We start from the raw sequence: 23777 nt of genomic DNA on the forward strand, positions 1-23777 counted from the left end.
GCTCAATCTCCAAAAGGAAATTTAGATTTTTCATTTTTTTTACCAAATCAAGATAAATTCTTCTGTGTATTTATCTCATATATTATAAAAATGTTTTAAAATTATAATTTCGATTGCATTCAAATACCTCGACACTTTTTCATGGAAGGAAAGAAGCCGTTAACAGGGCATGCTCAAATGGCCCCCCAAAAAAGAAAAAATTCTATGATTGGAAAACAGTGCACATTCTATTGACCCATGTGGAGCGATTTTGACCTGAGATTATTGATCTTGCTAGAAAACTGCATCTGATAAATCTATTATTGTATATTATAAATAGGACAGAAAGTAGTATTATTCTTTACACTCTCTTATTGTTCATCAAGTGCGGTGATTTAACATTCAATTTGATAATCTGTGATGATCCAAGGCTTTCAGCATCCATCTGGTATGAACTTGGTCCGAAAAACTGATTGAAGTTGATGATTTGTATTCGAACTCTACAAAAATACAAACAAGATGTACTGCAACTTTATTGATGAGCAAGATGACAACTTTTCCGAACAACATATTGGTTCGAACAAGTAATTAGAAAAATCTAGCAGATAGTGAAGAGATCCTGACGAGTAAAACCAAATACACGCGACAAGAACGAATCTAGACACTTGACAATACAGATTTGCAGGAAGGGAACGCACTATGAATCTTTCCCTGTTTAAACCGCAAAGAGCATAACAGAATAAGAACACATTTTACAGAAAATCGCTGTAACTTCACACGCAGTCGAATCCATCAATCCAGCTCTGTTTCTTCCTTCATGATAAAAGAAGCCATCCGTTTCGTCATTTTCTTGCCATGATCAGATTCAGGATCAAAGATATGATAAACATGGTCTTCTCCTTCCTGTTCAAACAATTCCAGTTCACCTTTCCACCCACTCTTCTTTACACCCTCATAGAACCAAACCCCTCTGTCCCTCAACGAATCTTTCCCTGCAACACACACAAGAATCCTAGAACACCCAAGTCCAGCCAAGCTGGGTGCTCCAGGAGCCAAAGGATTGACCATGGGGTTATCCAATCCACCTGGAGCAGAAGGGTAAGCGAATTTCCAGGCCAAAACCGGCACCGTCTGGTCACGCCCTGAAACAGGCTCAGACCCAATTGGACTTGAACCGCAGAAATAAGGGTGAACATAGATAGCACCTAAAATTCTAACCCCACCAGGCAAATCCTCAACCCCACCACGCATGGCGATGTTATGGACAATATTACCCCCAGCACTATCACCTGCTATGAAAACCCTGCTGAAATCTCCGTAGTTTAGCCATGGCTCGTCACAGGGGTCTCTCGTTGAACAGGTCGCGACCCATTTAAGAGCTGCCCAGCAATCTTCATAAGCTGCAGGAAGATAGTTTTCTGGAGCAAGGCGGTACTCTACAGACACGACGACGACGTTGACTTGGGAGACGAAGAGGTTTAAGTAACGGTGGTAGAGCTGAGAGAATGCGGACTCGAAGAAGAACCCGCCGCCATGATAATAGACCAAGATGGGGAGTTTTTGGTGGTCATCGTGGTGGAATTGGGTGGTGGATTTAGGAAGGTAAAGGCGAGCGGAAATGGGGGGTTCGTCGGAGATGACGATGTCTTTGGAAGAGACGCCGGTTTGAGGGTCGTCAAGTGACGGCGGTACAAAGGGGGCTTGTCGGGGGCGTTCGACGGTGCCATTTCTGTAGACTCGGATGTAGGTGGGGATCTCTGCAACTATGTCTTCGTTGTTGGCCGTGGTAGCCATTTGACAGAGACTGAGAATTGAGAAGAGAGTGGTTAGATAGAAGAAAGCCAGATTGAGGTTCCAGGCAAAGGAGCTAATTCTCCACTTTACTTGCCTTACACCACGGGCATATTTATAAGAAAAATCACAAATATTGATACCAAACAATAATTTCAATATTTAATTAATACTACTATATTATTAATTAATTATTAATGTGCCATTAGTGTGTGTATATATATATATATATACTCTTTCTGTCTTAAATACAACTCATTCTTAAGCAATTCATAAACCTTATGAGTTAGAGTATAATCTGACTTCTTACCAACTAAGTCAATTTTTATTAACATAAATATATTATATTTTAAAACTACATGCATTAGTTTCTATCCTCTCGCATCACTCTTATTAAATAAGAACATATATGAAAAGGTTATTTAATTTAAAAAAAATTATCAGATGCCTTATAAGAATAATCAAAAGCAACCTTTAAAAGATGGCCCGTATAAGAAGCGAAGGAAGTATATGATAATAATAAAATTAATAACACCCGGCATCGTTTTGTCACTACTTTTAGGCATAAGCGATCCTATTTAAAACGCTATGTATTAAATGTGAATAATTCTTCTAATAAAATTCATTTATTGTTGGACACAGCGTTTTGGAATTTTGACGCGTTGTGGGCCCACGTACACGTGAAAGCGGAGGGGCCTTCGTGCCCGTTTGCTATTATTTTTATTTTTTCCATAACCATGTGGGGACGCACTACTTCCTTTTTTTGTCAAATTTTTTTGGACATGGATATGCAAGAGGCATTGTTTCAAATGAAAAGGATAAATTAAAAAAAAAATCCTTTTTTGGTCTACGAGCATGCATTTAATTATATTATATTAAAAAAGGAAAGAAATAGCAACCAACACCTACGAGTATATTATATTTTTTTAAAAAAGGGAAAGAAATAGCAACCAACACCTTTGTTAACTAAAAGGTCAATTTTATTCAGAGTCAGAAAAAACAGTGCAACCAACACTCCTTGAAACTACCGTAATGAATGGAAACTTTCAGCAAGTGCTGTACATTGAAACAACTAAAACAGTAGGTCAAGATTAACTGAAAAGCGGTCTCACCAAGAAGATAACTTCGAATCTTGACAAACATATTTGTTAGGGGACTTTAATTTTATGAGTGCCGGTGACGGGATCAGTAACTCCGGTAAATATTTATTTTTTAATAAAATAAAAAGAGAGGGGTATTATTGTAATCTGATTCTAAATTTTAATTTCAATTTGGTCCCTTAGTCCTGCAGTGAGGTTTCAGAAAGTTTTGGGAGCTCTTTGATATTAATTGTCTTTTATAGTCCTTCACTGAAATTTTCCCCTTTAATTTTAACACTTTTAATCTAACAGAAATTAGTTTTGAATTCGAAATGATTTAAAAATATTTTGAGTTATACGGAAAAAATTATCTAAAAATCCCAAATTGGTTTCCTTGTCATTCGCCAACTATAAAAGGCTACACCAACAAAAGAGCACGTAATGATTATATTCTTCAATGGGGTGAAACCCTTCCTCATCTTCGCACCAAAGCACTGGCTTCAAGGGCAACTTTCCCTGTTTGTTCTTCCTCCACCTCTTCCTCAGACAGACATATCGTTTTAAGGAAGACAGATGCATGGGAGGGCAAATCAATGTCCATATCAACTATGTTTAAAACCCTAATTAAATTCATGTTCATGGCCACTACACGAACTTCCTCTAAACTTGCCTCTTCTTCCTCGAAACTTGTATTGATTTTTTTGGTTGAGTTCAGATATCCACCGTATAGACTTTTTCCAAATTGGGCTTCCTATAATTTCCTAATACAATAGACTTTTCCAAAGGGAATTGTATTGGTTTTTGATCCTCCAGTCTTTCCATTCTATTAAGAGCTAGATAAAGAGGATGATCAGCCTCTTCCAACAAGGGATTATTGTATGCTTGTGAATGGAAACTCGGAAAGAAGGTCACTTGCCGACATCTTCAACAAGCCATGCATGGTGGATCTGGTAACAATAGGACACGTGGCCGGCTACACCTTTGAAGATAAAAATCTAAACATTAATTAGTCCCAATTATGTAACTTGAATATAATTGAAGTGTTTTATTTGTAATATCAAGATTTATTTTTTTCTCAGGCACCAAAGTACTTGAATTGACGGCCTTTCTGAAATAAACACGTTATTAACATATATAGCGACGGGTTTAGAAACTTTTTTTAAAAAAAAAAACACAAGTATCTTTTTATTAAAAGTAATTCTATTCTAAGTACTGTTGGATATTAAATGTAAGTATCTCTCTCAACAAAAATTTAAACTTTAGTTTGTCGCGTTGTGAGAAACTAATCATTTTTCGCTAGACCCAACTCCTGTTGGTGCCAATAGGTTTGGAAACTAAATTAAAATATGTTTGACTTACAAAATGCTAACTTCAACAATTTAAGGATATGTAAATATTTCAAGATCCACCAGGTCAAAAACAAAAATTTAAGATCCAAAATACTCATAATGAGTTCAATTGCACCAAAGTAAGAAAACGACCTATGAGTTGAGCGATGCACACACTTGGTTTTAGAAACTTTAGATCTCCGGAACCTCCGCTCCAAAACCGTCAAGTCATGTGTTGAAACATACTATGAAATACATTAAAAAACATAGGGGTAAAATTTTTTGGTCTCTCTTTTTCTTTTTTCACCATATGTACCTAGAGCTGATAATGCGGACTGGCGGTATAAATACGGGTCAGCCCACAACGGTGCGGGCCAAAATGCCAGCTCATCGACCTGTCTAAATATTTTTTTAAAAAAATTATTATTATTTGTATAACTTGAATTTAGTTTGAAATCTTAAAATTAGATTTGGATTTTTGAACTTGGGTCGTGGGTTATAATAAAATAATATGAGGATTAATTTATAATTTAAAAGGATATTTTAGAAAAACTAATACAATTTTTTCTAAATAATTAGTTTAACTATTTTTCTTATCCAAGTTAATTAAGTAAATCTTTTATGTGTCTATTACATATACAATTACATGAATGAAGCAATATCAATATGGAATTTGAGGGTCAAAATCCTTCAACTATATTGTATACTATATTAGGAATTGCATGAAAAAAAAGAAAAAGAAAAAGAAAAATGGGCTAACCCTTAGCCGTGAGGGCTCAAAGCAGTACGAATTAGAGTAACCCTCACCTTGAAAGGTTGGTATTTTGCCAACCCAAGCCCATCATTTTTGACAGGCTGCGAGCTCAGACTGTATTACTAGGTCTATATGTACCTTATGTCACTATATTTATAAATAATTTTTTAATCATGATTTACGAGATGTAAGTAAAATTTTATCTTGCTTTACATAAAAATATTTCTAGAAATATTTCTAAGCACCTAAAATTAAATAAGCCGTAAATAAAATAGGGGAAAATATCAAAAAAATGACTATTAAATTTTAAAATGACAAATCAAGAATTACTATAAAACGTGTTTTTATTTATTTTTTTGATTATGGCCATTTTTTTACAAATGTGGTAACTAATACTATTTGCAATTTTAAAATTCAACAGTATGATTTTGCTATAAAATAGTCTCTAATTCCATTTTATTTCACTGACAATGGGCAAGGTGACAAATTCTCCCTGTCCGAACCACAGAGCAAACATTGAGTCCAAAAAAAGAACCACAGAGCAAACAGAACTGAAAACACGCAACATTTTGCAGAATCTTTCTGTAACTTCACGGGAAGTTGGATCCATCAATCCGTCTCTGTTTCTTCCTTCGTGATGAAAGAAGCCATGCGTTTGGTCATTTTCTTGCCATTCTCAGATTCAGGATGAAAGATATGATAAACATGGTCTTCTCCTTCCTGTTCAAACAATTCCAGTTCACCTTTCCACCCACTCTTCTTTACACCCTCGTAGAACCAAACCCCTCTGTCCCTCGACGAATCTTTCCCTGCAACACACACAAGAATCCTAGAACACCCAAGTCCAGCCAAGCTGGGTGCTCCAGGAGCCAAAGGATTGACCATGGGGTTATCCAATCCACCTGGAGCAGAAGGGTAAGCGAATTTCCAGGCCAAAACCGGCACCGTCTGGTCACGCCCTGAAACAGGCTCAGACCCAATTGGACTTGAACCGCAGAAATAAGGGTGAACATAGATAGCACCTAAAATTCTAACCCCACCAGGCAAATCCTCAACCCCACCACGCATGGCGATGTTATGGACAATATTACCGCCAGCACTATCACCTGCTATGAAAACCCTGCTGAAATCTCCGTAGTTTAGCCATGGCTCGTCACAGGGGTCTTTCGTTGAACAGGTTGCGACCCATTTAAGAGCTGCCCAGCAATCTTCATAAGCTGCAGGAAGATAGTGTTCTGGAGCAAGGCGGTACTCTACAGACACGACGACGACGTTGACTTGGGAGACGAAAAGGTTTAAGTAACGGTGGTAGAGCTGAGAGAATGCGGACTCGAAGAAGAACCCGCCGCCATGATAATAGACCAAGATGGGGAGTTTTTGGTGGTCATCGTGGTGGAATTGGGTGGTGCATTTAGGAAGGTAAAGGCGAGCGGAAATGGGGGGTTCGTCGGAGATGACGATGTCTTTGGAAGAGACGCCGGTTTGAGGGTCGTCAAGTGACGGCGGTACAAAGGGGGCTTGTCGGGGGCGTTCGACGGTGCCATTTCTGTAGACTCGGATATAGGTGGCGATCTCTGCAACTATGTCTTCGTTGTTGGCTGTGGTAGCCATTTGACAGGGACTGAGAATTGAGAAGAGAGTGGTTAGATAGAAGAAAGCCAGATTGAGTTTCCAGGCGAAGGAGCTGATCCACTTCACTTGCCTTACACCACGGGCATATTTATAAGAAAAATCACAAATATTGATACCAAACAATAATTTCAATATTTAATTAATACTATTATATTATTAATTAATTATTAATGTGCCATTAATATATATATATATATATATATATACTCTTTCTGTCTTAAATATAACTCATTCTTAAGTAATTCATAAACCTTATGAGTTAGAGTATAATCTAACTTCTTACGAACTAAATCAATTTTTATTAACGTAAATATATTATATTTTAAAACTACTACTTTCGGTTCTTAATATAAGATTCTATTTGATTTTTATTTTGATCCTAAATATAAGACCCCAATCTACTTTGTCTCTCATATTTATACATTTTTTTCAAGATAGTCCTTCTAATAATTGTAGCCATAGCCAATATAGTTGATTAGTAAAGATATTTTAGGAAAGACAACAACTATTTATTACAAATAACTAACTTAACTTCTTTCCTTAATCTCCTCAAATTAGTCAACTGGGTCTTATAATTAAGATCAGAGGTAGTACATGCATTAGTTTCTATTCTCTCGCATCACTCTTATTAAATAAGAACATATATGGAAAGGTTATTTAATACTTTTTTTTAAAAAAAAATTATCAGATGCCTTATAAGAATAATCAAAAGCAACCTTTAAAAGATGGCCCGTATAAGAAGCGAAGGAAGTATATGATAATAATAAAATTAATAACACCCGGCATCGTTTTGTCACTACTTTTAGGCATAGGCGATCTTTTTTTTTTTTTGACCGAATAGGCAATTACTATTTAAAACATTATGTATTAAATGTGAATAATTCTTCTAATAAAATTCATTTATTGTTGGACATGGCGTTATGGAATTTTGACGCGTTGTGGGCCCACGTACACATGAACAAGGAAGGACCTTCGTGCCCAACAGTGCAACCAACACTCCTTGAAACTACCGTAACAAGTGGAAACTTTCAGCAAGGGCTGTACATTGAAACAACTAAAACAGTAGGTCAAGATTAACTGAAAAGCGGTCTCACCAAGAAGACGACTTCCAATCTTGACAAGCAAGAATTTTAATTTTAACACTTTCAGCTTAACAGAAGTTAGTGTGGAGCTCAAAATAATTTGAGAATATTTTGAGTTATACAAAAAATATTATCTAAAAATCCCAAATTGGTTTCCTTGTCATTCGCCAACCATAGAAGGCTATACCAACAAAAGAGCACATGATTATTCCCTGTTTGTTCTTCCTCCACCTCTTCCTCAGACAGACATACCGTTTTAAGGAAGACAGATGCATGGGAAGGCAAATCAATGTCCATATCAACTATTTTTAAAACGCTAATTAAATTCATGTACATGGCCACTCCTCGAAGCTTCCTCTAAACTTGCCTCTTCTTCCTCGAAGCTTGAATTGATTTTTTTGGTTGAGTCCAGATATCCAATTAGAGATTATTGTATGCCTGTAAATGGAAACTCGGAAAGAAGGTCACTTGACTCTACCGACATCTTCAACAAGCCATGCATCGTGGATCTGTTAACAATAGGACATGTGGGCGGCTACACCTTTGAAGATAAAAATCTAAACATTAATTACTCCCAATTATGTAACTTGAATATAATTGACGTGTTTTATTTATAGTATCGATGCGTGATCTTGTCTCCCATTTATTTTTTCTCAGGCCCACCAAAGTACTTGAATTGACAACCTTTCTGAAATAAACAGGTTATTAACATATATAGAGACGGGTTTGGAAACTTCTTTTTTTTTTTAAACATAACTATCTTTTTATTAGAAGCAATTTTATTCTAAGTACTGTCAGATACTAAATGTGGATATCTCTCTCAACAAAAATTTAAACCTTGGTTTATTACGTTGTGAAGAACTAACCCTTTTCGTTAGACCCAACTCCTCTTGATGCCAACACGTTTGGAAACTACCAATTTAAGGATATGTAAATATTTCAAGATCCACCAGGTCAAAAAAAAAATTAAGGTCCAAAATACTCATAATGAGTTCAATTGCACCAAAGCCAGAAAAAGACCTATGAGTTGAGCGATACACATGCTTGCTTTTAGAAACTTTAGATCTCCTGAACCCGTCAAGTCATGCGTTGAAACATGCTATGAAATACATTAAGAAACATAAGGGTAAAATTTCTTGGTCTCTCTTTTTCTTTTTTTCACCATATCTAGCTGGTAATGCGGACTAGCGGTACATATACGGGCCAGTGTGTCAACCTGTCTAATTTTTTTTTTTAAATTATTATTATTTGTATAACTTGAATTTAGTTTGAAATGTTAAAATTAGATTTAGAATTTTGAACTTGCGTAGTGGGTTATAATAAAATAATATGAGGATTAATTTATAATTTGAAAAGATATTTTAGAAAAATTAACACAAATTTTTTCTAAATAATTAGTTTAACTATTTTTCTTATCCAAGTTAATTAAGTAAATCTTTTATGTGTTTATTACATATACAATTATATGAATGAGGTAATATCAATGTGGATTTCGAGGGTCAAAATCCTTCAACTATATTGTATAATACATTGGGAATTGCATGAAAATAAAAATTTAAAAAAAGAAAGAAAGAAAAATGGGCTAACCCTTGGTCAAGCAGACTCAAAGCAATGCGGATTAGAGTAGCCCTCGTCTTGAAAGGTTGGCATTTTGCCAACTCGAGCCTATCATTTTTGGCAGGCTGCGAGCCCAGCCTATATTACTAGGTCTATATGTACCTTATGTTATTGAATTTATAAATAATTTTTTAATCATAATTTACGAGATGTAAGTAAAACTTTATCTTGCTTTACATAAAAATATTTCTAGGCACCTAAAATTAAGTAAGCCGTAAATAAAATAGGAGAAAATATAAAAAAAAATGACTGTTAAACTTTAAAATGACAAATCAGGAATTACTACAAAATGTGTTGTAATTTATTTTTTAATTATAGTTATTTTCTTTATAAATGTAATAATTAATACTGATTTAGAAGTTTAAAATTCAACCGTTATTTTTTTGAGATTTTTCTATAAAATAGTCTCTAATTCCATTTTATTTTACTGACAATGGGCAAGATGACAAATTCTCCCTGTCCGAACCGCAGGGCAAACATTGAGTCCAAAAAAAGAACCACAGAGCAAACAGAACTTAAAACACGCAACATTTTGCAGAATCTTTCTGTAACTTCACGGGAAGTTGGATCCATCAATCCGTCTCTGTTTCTTCCTTCGTGATGAAAGAAGCCATGCGTTTGGTCATTTTCTTGCCATTCTCAGATTCAGGATGAAAGATATGATAAACATGGTCTTCTCCTTCCTGTTCAAACAATTCCAATTCACCTCTCCACCCACTCTTCTTCACACCTTCATAGAACCAAACCCCTCTGTCCCTCAACGGATCTTTCTCTGCAACACACATAAGAATCCTAGAACACCCAAGTCCAGCCAAGCTGGGTGCTCCAGGAGCCAAAGGATTGACCGTGGGGTTATCTAATCCACCTGGAGCAGAAGGGTAAACGAATTTCCAACACAAACCCGCCCCGCTCTGGTCACGCCCTGAAACTGATTCAGACTCAATTGGACTTGAACTGCAGAAAAAGGGTTGGACATAGATAGCACCTAAAATTCTAACCCCACCAGGCAAATCCTCAACCCCACCTCGCATGGCGATGTTATGGACAATATTACCACCAGCACTATCACCAGCTATGAAAACTCTGCTGAAATCTCCATAATTTAGCCATGGCTCGTCACTGGGGTCTTTCGTCGAACAAGTTGCGACCCATTTAAGGGCTGCCCAGCAATCTTCATAAGCTGCGGGTAGATGGTGTTCTGGAGCGAGCCGGTATTCTGCAGAGACGACGACGACGTCGGCTTGGGAGACGAAGAGGTTTAAGTAACGATGGTAGAGCTGAGAGAAGGCGGACTCGAAGAAGAATCCACCGCCATGAAAGTAGACCAAGATGGGGAGCTTTTGGTGGTCTTCGTGGTGGAATTGGGTGGTGGATTTCGGAAGGTAAAGGCGAGCGGAGATGGCGGGTTCGTCGGAGATGACGATGTCTTTGGAAGGGACGCCGGTTTGAGGGTCGTCAAGCGACGGTGGTACAAATGGGGTTTGTTGGGGGCGTTCGACGGTGCCGTTTTTGTAGACTCGGATATAATTGGGGATTTCTGCAACAATGTCTTCGTTGTTGATTGGGGCAGCCATTGTAGACTGAGAATTCAGAAGAGTGGTTAGATAATTGGATAGAAGAAAGCCAGAGTGAGATTTAAAAAGAACTAAAAAGCTTTACTCGCCTTCCAACTTCAAGTTCCAACAGAGTGAAAAATGACTCATTATATCTTAAGTAGCAAGTAAAGTTTTTTCACCCGTCACTTCACGTGCCGATTATATTCTCAAAGAAACGAAGGCAGGTTTTTTCTTTCGGGTTTTTTTTGGGTTTCATCTGGGCTTGTGGTGTCATGTCATATGACGGGCCAAACACAATAAAGAATAATGATGTGTGGTCTACTTTGATACTTGATAAGGCAAATGGAAAATTTTATGGCCCTCCCAAAAGACCAACAACGTGTGGTAGCAAATCTTAGATTCCAACTAGAGAGATACTCACATTTAGTACCTAGCAGTATCTCGAATAGGATTACCTCTAATAGGAGGATACCTATGCTTTAGCCTAAAAAAAAATCTTAGATTCCAATGACATGACGTGAGCAAAAAGTGGGATAGCCAAAATGAAGATATTAAGATGGATATATGGTGATAAAAAAAGAAGTAAGCTTCATAATAAACAAACATCTTCACAAAAGAGTTGGTGTGACGTCCATTGAAGATAAGATAGTAAAAAAATCGTTTGAGGATTGATTCAACATAACTGAGTCCTTTGAAAATGAGTAGGAAAAAAAAAACTGAGCAAAATATTCAATGAAATTATTGAAGTTAAGGTATATTTATCATTCAAAAGTATTTTGTCAGATTTATCTAGCACTTTAAAATATTTTGTGGTATGTATATCACCCTGAATGTATAACAAGCTGGATAAAATATTTTTTCAATATTTTTAAGATGTTGAACCCACATGAAAAAATACTTTAAAATACTAAATAAACTACAAAATATTTTAGGGTACTGAATGCACTTGAAAAAATATTTTAAAATGCTAAACATGCCACATAATACTTTAAGATATTGAATATACTTTACAAAATATTTTAAGATATTAGACATAACTCAACGCCACTTATGGGGCAACATCTTTTTTCTTCTTAACTGTGATCCATATGATTAATACCAGTGCCGTTGCTTGTGGCGTCTTGGTCTGGGCTCCTCAGTCCTTTTAGTGTTCAAGAGGAGTTTGTGGGCACCATTTATTGGGCTTATCACAAGTACAAGCAGAGCACTGCCGGTACGTATACGGCGTCCTCATTTAAGCAAAAAGGAAAGAAGGACAACAGGTGAAACAATTTCCATTTCCATGACATCCTTCTAGTGGACGTAGTGTAGCAAAAGCTGGACCATGCTATATCCCCTAAAGTCCTAAACAACCCTGGTCCTTTCATCAACCACACTGATTCAATTTTGTAATGCACTCTAATTTGCTAGTTTTTTTTTCCCTCCATGTCTTTTCTTGCGGGTACTGATCCAGCACTATTGATCAAGTCCTGCTCCCACACGTCTAATCTTCCTGTTTGATTCCAACGCGTCTGATTTTGTTTTTTCCGAGTGTTTTTTGAAGGGAGGAGTATCTTACTATCTTATACTGTGGTAAGAACTAAGTACTACTAGTTCTTTTTTAACCATGATTTTGTGTTTTTTGTGGTTCATTGCTTGGCCTTGAATTGCTTGAACACGGGTTCAAACGCTGATAATCATAAAAGATTAACTAGTATGGGTTTGGTTAAGGGGGAAAAAAAGTCAGTTTAACAAAATCTTGTTTGGATGATATGTATATATATGTATTTTTGAATAGAAACTGTAAGCTTCAAGAGAAGCATAAACAATATAGAACAGCGACTAGCTTCCCTCATCAATCTCCTTCCCTTGGTAAAGAGATGGAGATTGGGTTTAGATGACACATTCAAAAGTTAATCTTACAGTGTTTACATTTAAAATAAAAACCAAAAATAGAAAAAATTGATTTGGCTTCAGCTTGACTTTTGATCTAGAATCTTATTATCTCTTTAGTTATTCCAAACATCACATGTTTGACATCACATAACATGATACCAAACAAGCTCTATACATAACTTAATTTTTTTTAAAAAAGAATTGTAAATTTCGAAAGAGTATGTTTGAGTTTCTCGTAATAAAGTCATCTATTTTAACAACTGCGGACGTAATTTTCAATTTGTTTACACTATGGTCATGAATTTGCCATAAGAAATTAAAATTGTCAATTTTAATTAGGTAATTGTTATAATTAATAGATTTTTTCAATTGTTAAAGATACAACTTTAATTCCTTTTTCTTCTTATAACTAGTAAATTTTAAAAAATAATTGTGAAATGAGTTATATGGAAGTTATCTTATCACAATTCACAACCACCTTCACAATTGAATAACTCCTTTCCTAGCCAATACTAAAAGATTGTGGTAAATTTGGAAGGACATTTCTATCATTTATTTACAGCTTTCTATTAATTTTTACCATCCAAGCACCATTACTTTATTCATTTTATTAAATACTTACAGTGGAGAATTCCACATAAAGAAATTTCAAGTTAATAAATTCTAAATAAAGAATTCTTATAAAAATATTTTGTTATTTACAGATCTAGTAGTATTGTCAAAACCCATTAAATTACCAAACCCGATTTAAGATTTAATAATTTTAAGAGGTCTTTTTTTTTTTGGTGGGATTCTCCCATAAATGAAGCGCATCATGATCCAGTCGGATCATTATAAAATATCTCTCTAATTATCTAATACTACTCTATCATCAGTTCGGTGACTTCTTGATATGCTTCGCATCACATCAAATATTATATGTGTCGGTATTATGATATTTATTTGGCCAAAAAAATATTATGATATTTAAAGATCACACACCCTCCCTTGTGTGCGATATTTAAATTTTAAAGTGAAAAAAGATTATCATTCTTATAGATGCAAGAATCACTTGAAGTGGCTGTGCTTTTATGTGCATGATTATAATCACCCATGAGTGTTATTTAAGTGTTTTTATAATGTGAATGGCATATATTTATCAAATCAAGCATATATTCGAGGGCGGATAATCTTGTGAGGAACATATTAAAGTGTTTGCTCTTTTCCAATATTATTATACTCCTCCGGTCCTTAATATAGGACCCAATTGTTGAGTTGGTTTTGGTCCTAAATATAAGACCCATTTCTCATATTTATCAATTTTCTCTAAATTACCCTTATAGATATTTTCTCAACCATAATCAAGTAGAAGAGGGAGAAAGATATTAAAAAAGATGATCATGGTGTTTTAGGAAAAACATGTCACATTTCTTATAATTAACTAACTTACCTAACTTTCTTAATCTAATCAAATTAGTCAAATGGGTCTTATATTAAGGACCGGAGGAGTATTATATTATATTTTTATGCGATATTTTGCTTTCGAATATATATATATATATATATATATATATATGTATATGTATGGTTTGATTTTGGTTTGTATATATCAAGTTTGTATGACATGGTTGTTGCTTACATAAGTAACAGATACGAATGAATTAAGGAATAATATTAGCTTTGTTTAATTTGTTTTTTTAATTGAATTTTATATACCTTTGCCCAAAAAAATTGAATTTTATATACCATTTTGATAGAGTTGACAGGTTATAAAGTTCTTGAAGCAATTACTAATTTGCTGAAAATCGTCAGAGGGCTCATCTAGGATTATGGGAATTTGTGATTAAATCTTAATTAAATCTAGCTATATAAAATAATTAAAAGAAATCAAGCTTATACCTACCTTCAATTTTTCTTTTTAATTATAAAAGAGCATTCTGCTTTTTTAACAATATTTAAAAATTTTTAACTAAACATATTGGCTTGATTAAGAAATTGTTAAAAGTGTAAGCTTAGATTCAGATTTTAATTAATATTTCGTTGGATTTAATTGACATTTTTTTCAAATATTAACTTTATTTATTTTTCGTTTAAAAGAAGGGTAAAAGACCCATTCAATGATAACTAGTTTTAGAACGTTATGTTAAAAATAAATTGTAAATATAGATTCAGCAAACTGCAAATATTATTGTTGGGTATAAAATTACATTCTTCTTTCCATCTTTATGTGAACGCGTCTTATTATTTTGTGTGTATTATTGGTTCGTATAGCGTGGCGTATTACTGTGGATTTGCCGGCATGCCAAAATGAGACCAATCTTCCAATATTATTCCTTAGAACCTCATTCTATTTTTTGATGGAGAGAATTAATTTACTAATAAAGAAAATAAAGATATTATACTGCTTCCGGTCCTTAGACATTGTTTGACTTTTATTTTGGTCCTAAATATAATACCCCAATCCATTTTATCTCTCATATTTATTTATTTTTTCTCAAAGTAATCCTTTTCACAATGGTAGTTTTAACCAATACAATTGATTAATAAGGATATTTTAGGAAAGACAACACTTATTTGTTACAAATAACTAACGTAACTTCTTTTCTTAATCTCCTCAAATTAGTCAACTAGCTCTTATAATTAGAATCAGAAGTAGTATAATAGATTTCATAATCACTTATTTAAAGTCAAACGGACTTATTTGACTCTCACTGCTAAACCAACAGACACACATGATTTGTTTTAAATTTTAAACTCACTTGAGGGAAATCTGTTGGTCTTGATTTTTTTTTTTTCCCCAAGAGTTTCTCTCATTACATATATATGTGTGCGTGTGTGTGTGAGTGAGTATATTGTAATATTGAGATAGAGAGAGGGGGGTTGAAAATTTTGAATGATAAATTAAAATAAAAAAAAATCGATTCCGCAAATACTACTTTGTTTTGAGAATTTTTTCCTTTTCTTTTGAATTTAATAACAAATTATAATTAAAAATTCTAAAACATCTCTATACAATGTATTATCCACTTGATCTTCCTTTCTGTTGAGTGGATTTCTTTTTGGGCGTGATATGATTCAACTTCATAAATCTTCTTACTCCTCTCCTTTTAGTCACTGACATAAATATTCTCTACAAGTTTGCATAAAAACATTTTAATATTATTAAATACACACATTGTCAAGTTCAATTTTAAGTTAAGATTATACATGCATTGTCACAAAGAAAAAAGAGTATATATGCATTGATCAATAATCTACATCTATAAAATTGGTAAGAAGCTATTTGGCTTATATGAAAATAGTAATTGGCTTCGTCTGGGTACTTGGCATATAGCACCGCACAAGAATTAATGCTCTCTATATATATAAAGCTTGGTCATCAATAATCAATAATCAACAACTCAAATAAATCACATTCATTTTTCACATACCGTATCTTTTTTTCCCTTAATATTTTCATTAAATTGGCAAAAAAGAAACTAAATATTGTGACAACTTTAAGCTTCTATCTTTATTGAGTTTATCACACATGATTGTAACTGTAGTCGGTATATATATTGGAATTAATTGTTAAGGACCACAAGACTATAAATAATACGCACACACAAAACTTTAAAAGACCCCTAATGGAATACTAATAAAAAGGAAAGGATTTAAATGAAATGCTTTATAGACAAGAGACACATAAAACATCAGCTTCATTTATCCGTTATACATAGACTGACACATACATTTTGTATCCTAATACTTTCCCCCTCAAGCAACACATTAAAACAACTAAAAGTATAGTTTCATTTTGACAATTGATATACCAATTAAATACTAAACACTTTAAAGAGAACTAAAAAGCTTTACTCAGCTTCCAACTTCAAGTTCCAATAGAGTGAAAAATGACTCATTATATCTTAAGTAGCAAGTAAAGTTTTCACACCCGTCACTTCACGTGCCGATTATATTCTCAAAGAGTTAAAGTAACCTTTTTTTTGTTTTTGTGGGCAAAAGAACGAAGGCAGGTTTTTTCTTTCGGTTTTTTTTTTTGGGTTTCATCTGGGCTTGTGGTGTGATGTCATATGACGGGCCAAACACAATAAATTAAAGAATAATGATGTGTGGTCTACTTTGATACTTGATAAGGCAAATGGAAAATTTTATGGCCCTCCCAAAAGACCAACAACGTGTGGTAGCAAATCTTAGGCTCCAATGGCACGACATGAGCAAAAAGTGGGATAGCCAAAATAAAGATATGGAGATGGACATATGGTGATTAAAAAAAAAACAAGAAGAAGAAGTAAGATTCATAATAAACATACATATTCACAAAAGAGTTGGTGTGACGTCCATTGAAGATAAGATAGTAAAAAAATCGTTTGAGGATTGATTCAACATAACTGAGTCCTTTGAAAATGAGTAGGAAAAAAAAATGAGAAAAATACTCAATGAAATTATTGAAGTTAAGGTATATTCAGCATTCAGAAGTATTTTGTCAGATTTATGTAGCACTTTAAAATATTTTGTGGTGTGTATATCACCCTGAATGTATAACAAGCTGCATAAAATATTTTTTCAATATTTTTAAGGTGTTGAACCCACATGAAAAAATACTTTAGAATACTAAATAAACTACAAAATATTTTATAGTATTGAATACACAAAATATTTTAAAGTGCTAAACATGCCACATAATACTTTAAAATATTGAATACACTTTATAAAATATTTTAAAATATTAGACATAACTTAATACCAGTTATGGGGCAACATCTTTTTCTTCTTTTGTTAACAAGGACAAAACACAATATGATCGTGTGAACTGTGATCCATATGATTATTATAGAGCTGGGAAAACGGGTCGAGCCCGTTTAGGCCCTGAAATTATGAGGGCTGGGCTTGATATTTTTCCCTTCAAATAGAAAATAAGCCCTAGAGGGCCGAAGGCTTAAAAAGGCCGGCTCTTTTAAGCCCTTTTATAATTTTTTTTGTTTTTTAAATTTTTTTATATAATTCTAATGTTATTAATTTTTTACATTGTTAATAATATTTTAAATATTTAGTTATTATTATCATTTTAAAATTAAATTTAGTGTTAGACAATAATTTATCCAATTAAATTTTTAAAAAATGGGTTAATTTGGACTTTAATAATGATTTGATTTATATTATATGCATTGATATTTTTAAACTAGATATATATTTGATAATAGAGTATTTTTATACTTACATAACTTGTGATTCTATAATTTGAATTAAAAATTTATGAGTTTCAACAATAATATTTTTCACATTAAAGTAAAATAATAGCTAGATTGTAAAATTTAAAAGTAAAATTCCTATAAAGAAGAAAAACTTGATATTTTTGTTACGAAAGAAAAGCATACTTATGAAGAAGAGTAATTAATTATAGTAATGATGAAGTTTCAAAAGATTAATGATAATATTTATTTATTGCACAATTGCATATAGATAAAACTTTTGGATGTTATTATCTTGTTAATGGATGTTTTAGATGTTCTTGGATGTTGATATTTATATATGATGATATTTTATATTTGTGATTTAATTTTATTCATATTTATGTCTTTTTTTAATAATTTCATTGGTTTATTTTTATTATTTTATAAAAATATGATAAATATAAAAAATATTACTCCTCCGGTCCTAATTATAAGACCCAATTGACTTATTTGAGGAGATTAAGGAAGTAAGTTAAGTTGGTTATTTATAATAAATAAGTGTTGTCATTCTTAAAATATCCTTGCTAATTAAGTATATTGGCTAAAACTATCATTATTAGAAGGATTATCTTGGAAAAAAATGCATAAATATAAGAGACAAAATGGATTGGGTCTTATAATTAGGACCAAATAAAAAGTCAAATTGGGTCTTATAATAAGGACCGGAGGAGTATTTTTTTCTTAAATGGGCCAAAAGCCCGCGGGCCGGCCCTGAATCCTGTAGTTTAAGGGTCGGGCCTAGCAAATTGGGGTATTTTTAGAATTTCAATCCTGGAGGGTCAACCCTTTTAAGCTCGCCAATCCTGGAAGGCCGAGCCGGTCCTGATTCTCATCTCTAATGACTAATACCAGTACCGTTGCTTGTGGCGTCTTGGTTTGGGCTCCTCAGTCCTCTTAGTCTTCAAGAGGAGTTTGTGGGCACCATTTGCTGGGCTTATCACAAGTACAAGCAGAGCACTGCCTATACGTATACGGCGCCCTCATTTAAACAAAAAGGAAAGAAGGACAACGTGTGAAACAATTTCCATTTCCATGACATCCTTCTGGCGGACGTAATGGAGCAAAAGCTGGACCATGCTATATCCCGTAAACAACCCTGGTCCTTTAATCAACCACACTGATCCAATTTTGCAATGCACCCTGATTTGCTAGATTTTCTCCCCCTCCATGTCTTTTCTTGCAGGTACTGATCCAGCTCTATTGATCAAGTCCTGCTCCCACACGTCTAATCTTCCTGTTTGATTCCAACGCGTCTAGTTTTGTTTTTTCCGAGTGTTTTTTGACGGGAGGAGTATCTTATACTGTGGTAAGAACTAGGTACTATTAGTTCCTTTTTTAATCATGATTTTGTGTTTTTTGTGGCTCCTTGCTTGGCCTTGAATTGCTTGAACACGGGTTCAAATGCCGATAATCATAAAGGATTAACTACTAGCTTTGATTAAAAAAAGGGGGTCAGTTTAACAAAATCTTGTTTGGATGATACATATATACATATATATTGGAATAGAAACTGTGAGCTCCAAAAGAAGCATAAACAATATAGAACAGCTTTCCTCATCAATCTCCTTCTCTTGGTAAAGAGATGGAGATTGAGTTTAGATGACATACTGAAAAGTTAATCTTACAATGTTTAAATTCGAAGAAAAACTAGAACGGAATATAAAAGCCAAAAATCAGAAACAAAATTGATTTATCTTCAATTTGACTTTTGATCTAGAATCTTATTTTCTCTTTGGTTATTCCAAACATCACATGCGAAGCCAGAGTAATTTTTAGGGGCAGAAAAGTCAATTTGACATCACATAACATGATACCAAACAAGCTCTATACACAATTTAAGAAAAAATTTTAAATTTCAAAAGAGTAGGCTTGAGTTTCTTGTAATAAAGTCATCTATTTTACTAACTGTAAACGTAATTTTCAATTTTCTATACTAGAGTTACGAATTTGCTATAAGACATTAAAATTGTCAATTTTAATTAGGTAATTGTTATAATTAATAGAGTTGTTCAATTGGTAAAAACACAACTTTAATTTCTTTTTCTAAAAAATAATTATGAAATGAGTTATATGGAAGTTATCTTATCACAACCACCTTCACAGTTGAATAACTCCTTTACTAGCCAAAACTAAAAGGTATACTGTGGTAAATTTGGAAGGACATTTCTATCATTTATCCACAACTTTCTATTAATTTTTACTATTCAAGCACCATTACTTTATTCATTTTATTAAATACTTACAGGGAGAATTCCACATAAAGAAATTTCAAGTTGATAAATTCTAAATAAAAAATTCTTATAAAAATGTGTCATTATTTGCATATCTAATATTGTTAAAACCTATTAAAGTGTTGTTATCAAACTTGATTTGGGATTTAATAATTTTAAGAGCTCTCTCTCTCTCTCTCTCTCTTTAAGGATTCTCCCATACTTATGTGGTTTACCAGGGAAATACATACAAAAATACACACACTTTTGAGTTCAATTGGCCAGTTTTCAATTTAATTTTAATATTGTTAACTTTAAATATAATGGGATGAAAAAATAATATAAATATCACTACTATTACTTGATTAAAAAAAACATAATTTTAACATAAAATAAAATAATCAAATCTAGTCCAAATGTCGACTGGGATCAGGATTTAAATGAAACGCATCATGATCCATTCGTCGGATCATTATAAAATATCCCTCTAATTATCTAATACTACTCTATCATTAGTTCGGTGACTTCTTGATATGCTTCGCATCACATCAAATATTATATGTGTCGGTATTATGATATTTATTTGGCCAAAAAAATATTATGATATTTAAAGATCACACACCCTCGCTTGCGTGCGATATCTAAATTTTAAAGTGAAAAAAGATTATCAATCTTAAAGATGCAAGAATCAATTGAAGTGGCTGTGCTTTTATATGCATGATTATAATCATCCATGAGTATTATTTAAGTGTTTTTATAATGTGAGTAGCATATATTTATCAAATCAAACATATATTCTATTCATACACGCGTCTTGGACGCATAATCTTGTGAGGAAAATTTTAAAGGGTTTGCTCTTTTCCAATATTATTATATTAGATTTTATGCGATAAAATAAATAATTAAAAGAAATCAAGCTTATACCTACCTTCAATTTTTCTTTTAATTATAAAAGAGCATTCTGCTCTTTTAACAATATTTAAAAATTTTTAATTAAACATATTGGCTTGATTAGAAAATTGTTAAAAGCGTAAGCAAGCTTAAATTTAGATTTTACTATTCAGTTGGATTTAATAGAGATTTTTTTCAAATATTAACTTCATTTATTTTTCGTTTAAAAGAAGGGTAAAGACCCATTCAATGATAATTAGGTTTAGAACGTTATGTTAAAAATAAATTGTAAATAACCAACGGAGGTTGGTCCAAGTGGTAAGCGGCTTGGTACCGCTTAAGCGAGGTCTCGAATTTGAGCCTCAGCTTATGCAAAAATCCCCGTTTGGAGACTCACCCACCACAGCCAGTGCGCGACCCGGGTCAGATCCAAATGTAGTCGGAGCAAAGCTCCGGTGAACTGAGTGGGTGGGCAACCTAAAAAAAAAAATTGTAAATATAGATTCAGCAAACTGCAAATATTGTTGTTGGGTATAAAATTACATTTCTTTCCATCTCTATGTGAACGCGTCTTATTATTTTGTGGGTATTATTGGTTCGTATAGCGTGGCGTATTGCTGTGGATTTGCCGGCATGCCAGAATGGGACCAATCTTCCAATATTATTCCTTAGAACCTCATTCTATTTTTTGATGGAGAGAATTAATTTACTAATAAAGAAAATAAAGATATTATATAATATATATTATAATCACTTATTTGAAGTCAAACGGACTTATTTAAACTCTCACTGCTAAATCCAACAGACACACATGATTTGTTTTAAATTTTAAACTCACTTGAGGGAAATCTGTTAGTCTTGATTTCTTTTTTCCAAGAGTTTCTTTTATTACATATATGTGTGTGTGAATATATTGTAATATTGAGATAGAGAGAGATGGGGTGAAAATTTTGAATGATAAATTAAAATAATGCCTCCAGTCCTATTTATAAGACCTCATTTATAGACTACAAACAAGGTCTTATAATTAGGACCGGAGGTAATATTCTGTTTTGAGAATTTTTTTTCCTTTTCTTTTGAATTTTAGTAACAAATTGTAATTAAAAATTCTAAAATATCTCCATACAATTTATTATCCACTTGATCTTCCTTTCTGTTGAGTGGATTTCTTTTTAGGCGTGATATGATTGGACTTCATATATCTTCTCACTGCTCTCCTTTTAGTCACTGACAAAAATATTCTCTACAAGTTTGCATAAAAACATTTTAATATTATTAAATGCACACATTGTCAAGTTCAATTTTAAGTTAAGATTATACATGCATTGTCACAAAGAAAAAAGAGTATATATGCATTGATCAATAATCTACATCTATAAAATTGGTAAGAAGCTATTTGGCTTATATGAAAATACTAATTGGCTTCGTCTGGGTACTTGGCATATAGCACCGCACAAGAATTAATGCTCTATATATATATAAAGCTTGGTCATCAATAATCAATAATCAACAACTCAAATAAATCACATTCATTTTTCACATACCGTATCTTTTTTTTCCTTAATATTTTCATTAAATTGGAAAAAAAGAAACTAAATATTTTGACAACTTTAAGCTTCTATATATCTTTATTGAGTTTATCACACATGATTGTAACTGTAGTCGGTATACATATTGGAATTAATTGTTAAGGACCACAAGACTATAAATAATTCGCGCGCATAAAACTTTAAAAGATCCCTAATGGAATACTAATAAAAAGGAAAGGATTTAAATGAAATGCTTTATAGACAAGAGACATACAAAACATCAGCTCCATTTATCCTTTATACATAGACTGACACATACATTTTGTATCCTAATACTTTCCCCCTCAAGCTACACATTAAAACAACTAAAAGCATAGTTTCATTTTGATAATTGATATACCAATTAAATACTAAACACTTGAAATCCTGTATCATACTCTAGATCCTTAATATAAGATCTATTTAACCAATTTGATAAGATTAAGAAAATTAAGTAAGTTAGTTAATTATGAGAAATATAACATGTTTTTTCTAAAACACCATAATCATTTTTCTTATAATATCTCCCTCCCTCTTTTACTTTTATAGTTGAAAGAGCATCAATAAGGGTAATTTAGAAAAAATTGATAAATATAGAAAATAGATCTTATATTCAAAATCAATATCAACTCAATAATTAGGTCATATGTTAAGGGTCGGAAGAGTGCATATATTGTATGTTTAATTATTTTCAAGAGACCTATTCTTTAATTACTTTGATTCGTTTGGCTGATACTGACAAATAATGATGCATCCATTGAGGCCGAAAGATCAGGCGTTGCTTAGCCAGTTGAATCATGAATTCTCGTCCTGGTTTTATTATATACTGGCTAGCCAGTTTCATACCAAGCTGTTATTTGGTTGATTTTTTAAAAACTTAAGTTAGGGTTTGCTCGAAATTTCATGACACATATATAGTAGAAACCGAGAGGGGAAGGAGAGATATAATTAACAACTCAAGGTTTAATCCTTCTTCTTCTTCTGGGTTTGAAGCTAATTATATTATATTTAATGTTTACCTGATAAAAAAGACGTTATCTTGAATAAGACATCTAAATTATCAGCTATTCATATTTTCCTCCTGCTTCATGCATGCACGTGTGTGCGCGCGCGCGCGCATATACAGGGTAAAAACGATCGAGGCTACCAAATTCCCAAGTAAATATTAATATTATGGCCTAGTATGACACATATTTATGTGTGTC

The 23777-nt window shown here is 33.0% G+C and overlaps 2 protein-coding genes across 2 annotated transcripts; both read right to left on the reverse strand.

Annotated features, from left to right (window-relative positions):
* Positions 1–488: 488 nt before the first annotated feature.
* LOC114719745 (uncharacterized) lies at positions 489–21407 on the reverse strand. The gene is made up of 3 exons (XM_028905271.1): positions 21402–21407; positions 5548–6615; positions 489–1774 (listed from the first exon to the last, which is right to left on the reverse strand). Exons 2-3 carry the CDS (start codon positions 6540–6542, stop codon positions 772–774), a joined length of 1998 nt encoding a protein of 665 aa, XP_028761104.1. The 5' UTR covers positions 6543–6615; positions 21402–21407; the 3' UTR covers positions 489–771.
* Positions 9661–10878, reverse strand: LOC114719743 (2-hydroxyisoflavanone dehydratase-like). The gene has a single exon (XM_028905270.1). The coding sequence runs from the start codon at positions 10834–10836 to the stop codon at positions 9835–9837; it is 1002 nt and encodes a 333-aa protein (XP_028761103.1). The 5' UTR covers positions 10837–10878; the 3' UTR covers positions 9661–9834.
* Positions 21408–23777: the final 2370 nt, after the last annotated feature.

The sequence above is a fragment of the Neltuma alba genome, unplaced genomic scaffold (genome assembly GCF_004799145.2).
Source record: "Neltuma alba isolate B1F8T4 unplaced genomic scaffold, ASM479914v2 tig00011941_pilon, whole genome shotgun sequence".
Taxonomy (NCBI): domain Eukaryota; kingdom Viridiplantae; phylum Streptophyta; class Magnoliopsida; order Fabales; family Fabaceae; genus Neltuma; species Neltuma alba.

Coding starts and splice junctions, on each gene's coding strand:
- LOC114719743 (XM_028905270.1), bottom strand. CDS start 10,836: ATGGCTGCCCCAATCAACAACGAAGACATTGTTGCAGAAATCCCCAAT.
- LOC114719745 (XM_028905271.1), bottom strand. CDS start 6,542: ATGGCTACCACAGCCAACAACGAAGACATAGTTGCAGAGATCGCCACC. Junction 1,775..5,547: donor ACGAAGGAAGAAACAGAGAC/GGATTGATGGAT, acceptor CAGTCTCTGTCA/AATGGCTACCACGGCCAACA.